The sequence below is a fragment of the Aegilops tauschii genome, chromosome 1 (genome assembly GCF_002575655.3).
Source record: "Aegilops tauschii subsp. strangulata cultivar AL8/78 chromosome 1, Aet v6.0, whole genome shotgun sequence".
In the NCBI taxonomy this organism is placed as follows: domain Eukaryota; kingdom Viridiplantae; phylum Streptophyta; class Magnoliopsida; order Poales; family Poaceae; genus Aegilops; species Aegilops tauschii.
This window is the reverse complement of record NC_053035.3, coordinates 255,374,796-255,384,777: the sequence shown is the minus strand read 5'-3', so window position 1 is coordinate 255,384,777 and position 9,982 is coordinate 255,374,796. Positions and strand designations below refer to the sequence as shown.

Here is a 9,982-nt window from a genome sequence, read left to right as displayed (position 1 = left end):
GGTCCTCCATGAGCTTGCCATTTGTACGGGTACACCCAAGGCACTCATCCATTTTGTTTTCAAGGGTGCACATCCTATCGACTTGTTCTGCAATGGCCTCCCGCACGAGGGAGGCAACTTCTTGCAAATCAGTCAATACATGTCCGACGAGTACCTTAATCTGAGACTTTGAAACAGTTAGAATCATATAACTTCATACTAGTTGGAATGTTACAATATATATTTGTGCCTGATGTAACTCATTTACCTGAGCGCCAGTCTTCGGTTTGGCCAGCGTACCATCTCGTGCTGGAATGAAAGGCCTCATCAGGTCCTCAACATACTACAGTTTAGTGTCGTTAGTATGATTTAGAAAATATATATGTTACATAATCCAGGCAATGTGCTGACATTTTACCTCTCCAACTCCCAGATAATTATTCTGGATTATATTGTCAACCTTTTTTGCCTTCTCCTCGCTCCAGTTCTGGATCAGTGGCCTTAACCTTGATTCATACGAGATGCTAGAGTCCAATTGGTGCACTCTGAACTTCTTGTAGTACCATGTCTGCATGACAACAAAAGCAGTTCACAAACATTCTTGTACATTATGTAATGTAAGTTAGGTAACTGATAATTGTACTACTGCAAATTACCTGCAGCAGTGGTAGATTCCCCTCCAGAATTGCCTCACCATTTACAAAATTCTTCACGCTATCCATAAGATAGTCAAGCGTTAGCTGTCCAAGATTTGTGCCCTTTATCGTCTCAAGTTTCTAACAATCCCAATATATTTGTTATCCACATACTCCTCTTTTGTTTGGCATACATATTTGCCTATGGTGTACAAGACAAATGGCCTGACAAAATTTGGTGTTCTGTCGACTTTCATCTTGGCTAGCGCTCCATTGAAAGTTATTTTGGTGTCACTACGGTCTTTCAGTTTCTTCCACAACTCCATATTATCATCAAGATTTGAAGGGACGTGCTTCTTCCCATGGCAGGGCATGCCTGTTATATGCGCTACATCTTCTAGTGCGATCCTACATGGTATCCCATTGATGATAAAGGCATCCTGCTCTGCGTCATATGAATTAGCGATGGCCGGGCACAGTACACGTCTAATTTGATGCTAGGTGCTTGAGAAGTCCACCCAGTCCTATCAACTGGATGTACATCCTTTGCTGCGTGTTTAATCTGTTTATGAACTCCTCATATGGCGGCAAAGAAGCATCCTGGGTTCAATGGATGTGAAAGTGTGATTAGATTCAGCATGGTATACAATTTGAACACTCATACAGATGAAGACAGCTTATATATACCAACATAAAAATTGTGCTCTACGCTACTGCATGAGGTACAAGCATGCTGAGTTCCATGTATGTGCAAACACTATCATCTGATTCAGCTTGGTTACGTTTGAACGGTCATCTAAGGTAATCTCCATTGCAAGGCACTTATCTGAAATGAAATAAAGATTGGAAAATAAAAAACTATCCAACCGTGGTCTCCTCAACTCTAGGCGCTAATGATGGTCAGTAGTATGGAATTAAAACATGGGCCATCGATTCCTTCCATAACTCGTGCGGAAGGAAAAAGAAGGCAAGCGCCCGCTGCACTAATTGGCATCGACAAGACCAGACGCTAAGATTTAGCCTGGAATTAATCAATGAACTGCCAATCTGGTAGGAAACAAATCGTAGCGCCCTCCCCTAACGCCCCCCAACTTAATTTGTTTAAAAACGTGGTGAGTTACATGAATATGCAAACAACGAGTGGTGTTGCAGCAAGAGATCACGGGAGGAAGATCGTGGCACGAAAAATAGCAGCGGCTGCAGCAGGAGATCGTGGGGAGCTACCAGAGGATTCATGTTTGGCTCCGTCGTTCGGTCTTGCTGGATTCCTGGGTTGCTCTGTCCTTCTGTCTTGCTAGTTTGGGCGGCGCAGAACGACAAACTATGATCTACGAGGTTTCAAAGGATCCCTATTTATAGTGATCGTAACAACCCGGGCATATATCTACGTATAGATTTCTTTGGTTGGAGGAAATCAAGGGAGGGGACCAACCTGGTTGAATATTAGGGGGGGCGTGGAGAGTTTAGCAAAGGTAAGTTATGGTTTAAAAAAACAAGGTAAGTTGCATAACAACACATAGGTCTCCTGAGAATCACGATCATCAAAAAGATATAGTTCCTGTTTCTTTGAAAATCAACCAAAAGAACTGGACCGCTTTTATTATTGGTTATAAGTAGTTCACTGGACCTCTTTTAGGATGAAAACTGGTTCTAAAGTCAACTAGGATTGAGTCTTCACACGTGAAGTATTTTACTCTCTTGTGAAGCTATTTTATTGCCCATCCGATATTGCATGCTCATGCTCATACCTTTTTTCCTCGTATACGTGAGACCAAATTTTGTTAATAATACTAAATCATGTCTGGTGCTACTCAAGATGGCACGACACCATGGTTTTCACTTTGGTGAGATTTCGATGAAATAACTGAACTTCATTCATTTCAGCACTCACTGCAATATTTGCCTTTCAGCCAAAATATTTCAGCCTCACTGAATTTCGGCCAAAATATTTCAGCACTCGCTGAAATTTTTCTGAAACTTCTAACTAACGATGTTAAAAAAATTCTGAAACTTCTAACTAGCGATGCCAAAATATTTCAGCACTCGCTGAAATTTTTCTGAAACTTCTAACTAGCGATGTTAAAAAAAATCGGAAACTTCTAACTAGCGATGTTAAAAAAATTCCGAAACTTCTAACTAGCGATGTAATTGTTCTGAATCTTGTCCAAACTCCGACGAAACTTAAATATAAATTTAAGAATTCAGTTAACCTTCCTAAGCTTCAAAAGTTCTGGTTGTAAAAAGCAAATATATGTTTCAGCATCTCCCATGCAGACCAAATTTATTTTAAGAATAGTATTTGGAACCAGTACTGTGAAATATTACAACTTGATTAATCCGCACTGGACTAAGAACATGGCTAGGAAACCTTCTTCGGGACTAAAACCAAACCACACCCTACTCTACCGCTTCATAACCAAGTGTACACTCCAGATCTAAGAATCAACCACTGCTGGACTAACTGCTTGCATCTTCATGATCTTCAATCGCAGATGCATCCGATAGGCTAGCATTGTACTTCTTCAGCCTTTTCATGGACTTCAATTTGTTGTAGGGCGGATTAAGAAGGACAACAGGCAGCTCTCTTCTATAATTGTCAATGTATGCCTGCATGGGAGGATATGTTAGTATCGTTCCATATGTTTACAAAATTGACAGAATTTTAGGTGTTACTATACGTACTTGGTCATAACGCAACGTAAGATCTTCTCCCATAAAGAATTTGATGTTCTTCAGCATGTAGAGTGCACTAGAAGAACTACAGCAATTAATTCTGTTAGCAGCATTTCACGTATTAACAATGAAAAACATATTTAGAAGTTAATACTGTTGACTGACTTGTCATCTTGTCTTGGCACAGGAACATGCTTTACTGTCCATTGGGTCACGTTAATGTCTTGCCATGCATGGCTTTGTGGTCCATTGATTCGCAGCGATGCTCTAGATGTGCTTCCACCCCACGTATCTGCCAAAGTCCATGGTATGAGAAGTTGCTCATGGTTCATGGTTAGGTATGATGCTAAATCCTGTGTTATATTGAAAGACGTTTAAAATCTCACCACGTGAACCACTTGTGTTACTACGTAGCTGAAAAGTGAATCAAGAATCTGAATCTCCCTCCTTCTGGGGTTTACGACCACAAGGAACCAGTGGGTGTTCGCCATGTTCGTAGGTAGAAAAACCTGGACAGCAAAGATGATTACATCAACATGCATAATAATTGGAAAAAAATGTGTTTATGTCATGGTTAGATGGTACCAGATCATTCCTGAGGTAGTTGTCTCCTTTTGTTGTTCCATGACTGCCCGCCAAAGCGGCCTCGTGGCAGTTCTCTACCTTACCATCTCTTTCGAGCATAGCGACGCCGGCCACCCTCTCAATGTAAACCAGTTGCCCGTCCCTTATGTCCTTAGGATGATCATGACACATGATCTGAATCAAAGCATCAACCAACTAAAACAAAATTCAAGTTAATTGTATTGTGCAAAAGAAAATTGATAAAATAATTTGGCAAATATCTTACTTCGTCACCCAACCATTTGTCATCTAAAACTCCATCTTTCATGGTGAGGCATTGCAAATGCTTCTGTAGCAGAACAATGTCATCAATTACCACCAATTTTTTATCAAGATCTGAGTTGTTGACAATTTCGGCCACGTAATTCTGTCGAAACTTGTCAAGGTCGGTCTCCAGCCCCGAAGCACCTGTGTCTGTATCTTTTAAATTGCTTGCACGGTTTTTCCTCTTTGTATTCTTTGTGTCCATGGAATCGTTGGTAGACTCCGATGGAGTCCTGTTTTTCTTTCTCTTCTTATCACTATCGTACAGAACATAATCTTCATTGCACAATAATGAAGATGCCACTCTTTTCCGGATGCTCGCACGAGTTGGTAGCATGGAATCAACCACACTATCTTGTCGCTGCTTTGCTAAAGAATCATCATAGTTGTCCTCATCAACTGGGAAGACATGGGGCTCTTCCGGCTCCCTTATTCCCTTAGCCTTGGCAGACCGGTGTTTGCTTTTGGTACCTGCCTCTCCCCCCACCTCAATACTGACATCTTCATCATCTTGATCTCTTCTTTCTTCAGCCTTTCGCACATTCTCATTGTGCCTCCAATTCAGAGGATCCTATGATTCGAAATAAAGCACTTGTTAGCTTGCAATCTGCGCGAAATAAAAAAACAAAACTAGTTAATTGTAAAATGTGCATCACCAGGAAAGCTTCAAGGCTTGTTGTGGCTTAGGAATGCTTTCGCGAATTCAAACTCGCAGCACCCTCCAAAGCATCCAGCTCTTTATAAAGCTGTGAAACATTCTTGAGACTCTCCTTGCAAGCTGCAGAAACAGCTCTGTCTTCTTCATCCTGAACGTGGAAGATCATATGTTAGCTATGAATCTGCATTAACTTAAACAAAATCAGTTAGATGTGAAATGTGTATCACCATGAAAGCTTCAAGGCTTGTGGTGGTTTTTGAATGCTTTCGCGATTGCAAACTAGGAGCAGGCTGCAAATCTTCAGCTACGTTCTTCATGGGGGCATCCATGTTATCTTTTTGTATTCCCTTAGCAGAAATGCCTTTGGCAATGACCTCTGTGTCATCTTTTTGTTTTTGCTGGCGAGTAGTATTCTCTCCTGGGACCTCCATTGGGTCTGCAGGTACTCCCAGGTCAGATAGTTGTATGTCCTCTACTCCTGGGCGATCAGCATCAAATATTCCATAGCGGTGGTTCTTTAAAAAAATGTGTTAGTGTGGAGAGTATTGATAGTAAAATTATTTATAGAAACTCATAATGGTATTCTTACATTGAATTCTGTGATGAGGTCGTCCGTGCGTCTACCGTTCGCAAGTGTACGCCTAAGGCACTCGTCCATTTTTTCAAGGGTGCACATCCTATCAAATTGTTGTGCACTGGCTTCCTGCACAATGGAGGCAACTTCTTTCAAATCAACCAATACACGGCCCATGAGTGCCTTATCCTGCAAATTACAAGCAGTTAGAAGCATATGACTTTGATTGTACTTGCAAAGTTACAATATATATTTGTGCCTGATGTTCATCATTTACCTAACCGTCAGTCTTTGGTTTGACCGGCGTCCCAACTGGTGGCGGATTAAAAGGCCACAGCAGGTCATCGACATACTGCATGTTAGTGTCGTTAGTATCATTCAAAACATGTGGTAGATAATCCAGGCACACAGTACTAACACTTTACCTCTCCAACCCCTATATAATTTTTGTTGATTATGTTGTCAACCTTCTGTGCCTTCTCGTCACTCCAGTTTTGGATCAGCGGCCTTAACCTTGATGCATATGAGATGGTAGAGTCCAATTGGTGCACCCTCCACTTCTCGTAGTACCATGTCTGCATTACAACAAAAACAGCTTAGAAAATTTTCCATAAAATTAAATGTATGGTATGTTAATAATGATTGTATTACTTGCAGCAGTGGTAGGTTGCCCTCCAGATTTGCTCCACCATTTACAAATTTCCTGACGCTAGCCATAAGGTGGTCAAGTGTAAGTTGTCCAAAATTGGTGCTCTTTATTGTCCAACGTTTCTAACAATCCCAAGGTATCTGTTGTCCACATACTGCTGTGTTGTCGGGCATACATATTTGCCTATGGTGTACAAGACAAATGGCCTGACAAAATTAGGTGTGTTGTCGCCTTTCATCTTGGCTAGCAATCCTTTCAAAGTTACTTTCGTGCCATTGGGGTCTTTAAGTTCCTTCCACAACTCCAAAGTATCGTTGTGATTTGAAGAGACGTGATTCTTCCCCATGCAGGGCAGGCCTGTTATATGCTCAACTTCTTTTAGTGTGATCCTACATGGTCTCCCATTAATTATAAAGGCATCCTGCTCTGCATCATATGAATAAGTGATGGCCTGGCACAGTAGACGTCTCATTCTCATGCCAGGAGTCTTGAGAAGTTCACCCAGTCCAATCAACTTGATGTACGTCAGTTGCTGTGCGTTTAATTCTTTTATGAACTTCCCGTATTGCAGCAATGAAGCAACCTGAGTTCCCTGAATGTACAAATAGTTCGATTAGATTCTGTATGGTATTCATTTAAACACGCATAGAACCGACTAGATGTAATCTATGCCAATATCAAAATTGTGCTCTACAGTACTGCATGAAATCATAGAGCTTCTAGGCCATATAATGAACACCAGACATAGAAAAACAAGCTATCTCTGTCGGCAAATTTACTGATGCTAGTACAGATTTTTAGTAGAAAGATCAGACTTTGGTCTATGTACACTACTAAAGTCTCAGGCGTCACACTTACAAAAATAATTGCATACATGATCAGAAGAGCAATAGTTTATAGATAATCTCAAAAAAGGAATGTAGCAGTTCCATTGCAAGCATTCAAGAGCACACTCCTTAGTTCCCATCAGATTGAGACGTGCCAAATAAGTGAGGCGTGCAACTTACGTACAAAACTACTTTGTATTCTGTCTACAGCGTATTTGATCAGGCATTTAGGAGCACTACGATTATATTGTTGATTCGGTTGCTGGTTTTAAACAAAGTTAAATTACTAGTCCTTCCTTTCCATATCGTTGCACGTAGAACTTTCCAGCATGAAAATTAGCGCAAGTTTCATTACAGAGAGAGGCATTCACGACTAAAAACTGAAGGCATCCATGATCTCCCTTAAGTTTTGCTAAAGCACATCTAGATGTGCTCTAAGTATTGCTTATCTAAGTCCTATGTCATTGATTTTATGCTAAGATTCGTGGAAGCCTTTTTTTGTCCTTTTTTTCTTTTCTTTGTAGACACACCCATCTCCCTTCGGTAAAATAGGGATAGTTCGTTATGGCTGTAACTAAACGAGATCAAAAAGGAAGTGCGCCGTAAACAATGGGATTGCATGCAGACTTGGGAAGGAGGGAGTATACAGAATACAAGGATCTCGATCGTTACCGGAGGATTCTCTCGATGGAGACCGGCTCCATTGCCGTTCGCTTTCATCTTTTGCTTCAGCGGCTTCTCCGACATGCCCTTCTCTTTCGTCAGCTTCTCTGACGTGCCCTTCTCTTTCATCTCAGGATTCGCCAACGCAGGCTTCGAAGATGACGGCTCCGTCGGCTTCACCGACCTGGGAGCTACTTTGGGCGGCGTGGGGTGGTAATTCGGTGTAGTCATGGAAGGCTAGGTATGGGAGGCGTGGGGTGGAAGTATACGATCTATGCCGTGAAAAGTTTCGTATTTATAGGGGATTCTCTAACAACCGATCACAAGGAAATATTGGGAATTTGGGATCTCACGAAGAGGTAGTTTTAGATCACGTAATGTTTATTTATAGGGGATTCTCTAACAACCGACCACAAGGAAATATTGGAAATTTGGGATCTCACGAAGAGGTAGTTTTAGATCACGTAATGTTATTTTAGCTAGTTTTTTTATTTTGAGAAATTTTTAGCAAGTTTAGATCAGTAATCTCAACCGTGAAGCGTTTGGGCTTCTTGTGCTTTCTTATACGGGCCTATTATAATGGGATGAGCCCATTTTAAATGTGAACATGAGAAAGGAAGCTAGGACTCCAACAGCCGCGACGAGCCCCGTCCCAATTATTTAGGACGGGCATGCGCGAGGGCGCTTCGTCCTCACTGCCACGACTCTCCAAAAACGATTCCTCTGCCTCTGTGTGCTCTCGATTCCCTCTTCCTCTGCGTCGCCCACTCTCCCAACAATCTGGCTTCTGGAACGGTGAGTTCTCCTTCCTGTCAATTATGTTAGTAATTCTCCAGTAGCAGCACATACGATGGCCTTCTTCTTGTCAATTTCATGTTCTCTTGCTTCTTTATTTTGTGCGCACAGATTCATCTGCCTGCAAAATGTAGTCTATTGCCTTATGAGAATTTTGCACACAGATTCATATGCTTGCAACATCTAGTCCGTTGTCTTGTCAATTTCTTATTTTTCTCCTGCTTCTTTAGTTTGTACACACAGTTTCATCTGCATGGCCGATGAACAATTCATAGATACATGTTTATTCTTGATTGTTGATGCAGTTGTTTAGATAAATATTTCAAGAGTGTAAATTTTGATTGTTAATTCGCATATAATCCCTCTGCAAGGAAATATAACAACTTTTGGTTCACTACTTTAGTGATTTCTTTACAGAGGGAGTACTTGTTTAGTTCAAATTGTTCATGCCCTTGTTTACATAAACTTTCAATAGCGCCAGAATTACTATACTATCTGTCGTCATATTCATCTCGGCTTATTGTTATCTTTTTATTGTCATGCTTCATGTCTTATACTAGTTTCATCAATTACCGTCCTTCGGCATGGCGTTCGAGAAAGATTATGCTGCTAGGGTAGATGGAAATACCGAAATTTTTGTGAAGTACACGAACAAGGCTAGCTGTGTTGAGTACTGCATTGGCAGATTCAAATACTGGCTGCGGAATGACGACCAGAAGATAGTTGCATTGGATGTGGAGTACACCTAGCCTCGTGGTCCGACACAGATGGCAGCCGTGGTCCAGTTATGCGTTGGCATCTACGTCCTCATGTACCACATAAGCGTTGCTGATGAGCACTGTGGCCTACTTGCCGCCTTCCTGCTCGACGAGGAGTACACCTTTGTTGGGGTGGACATCAACAATGACGAGAAAAAACTCAAGCGTGTTGGTCTGGTGGTACAAAATTTTGTGGATATCCAGAATATGTGGAGAGTGCCTGATCCAGTGGAGATTAAGCCAAAGTATGGCTTGGCTGACTACGCTGGTCCCATCATCCACCACAGCTACAACAAGATGAAGGATGCTATCACAGAAGATGACCACCATATATGGGCAGAAGTGCCCTTGCCCTTGATGAACATCTATTATGATTCCATGGACGTGTATGCCACCTACGATGTACACAGGTGTTTGGTGAACTTCCAGAAGGGGTTCGAGAGTCAGCGCCAGCATCTCGCCAAACCATCTAGGCGGTCAAAGAAGTCCGGAAGCAAGAATGAATCAACCTAAAATGTTTCTTCTATTTATCTAGCTGATAGTCTATAAACTTTATTATACTGCTAGTAAGTCGTAAGTTCAAATTTCCCGCAAGTTGAATCATCCTTTATTCTAGTTGTCTTGCCTAATTTGATCCACGTTCACGAGATATTATACTTAAGATGTTTATTTTGTTTCGGTTTCGCTAGCTATGATACAGAATGCGATAGCCATTTTTACCAAAAGATTATTTCAGATTTATAATGAATACTTTTCTCAACTGGGTTTGAATAGAGAATTTTTTTTAATTGCATAGAGAAAGTTCATTTTTTTAATCAAAAGAAGGGTCGTCCCCTCTGATTTTCCATTAACAGAAACCACATGGTCTTTCAAGCCCCTGATA

General features: G+C 41.3%; 1 protein-coding gene across 1 annotated transcript; it reads left to right on the top strand.

Annotated features, from left to right (window-relative positions):
• The first annotated feature begins 9,108 nt into the window (after window positions 1-9,108).
• Window positions 9,109-9,612, top strand: LOC141028194 (uncharacterized). The gene has a single exon (XM_073506062.1). The coding sequence runs from the start codon at window positions 9,109-9,111 to the stop codon at window positions 9,610-9,612; it is 504 nt and encodes a 167-aa protein (XP_073362163.1).
• The last annotated feature ends 370 nt before the right edge of the window (window positions 9,613-9,982 follow it).

Excerpts from the sequence above, each read along its gene's own strand:
- LOC141028194 (XM_073506062.1), top strand. The coding sequence starts at position 9,109 with ATGGCAGCCGTGGTCCAGTTATGCGTTGGCATCTACGTCCTCATGTAC.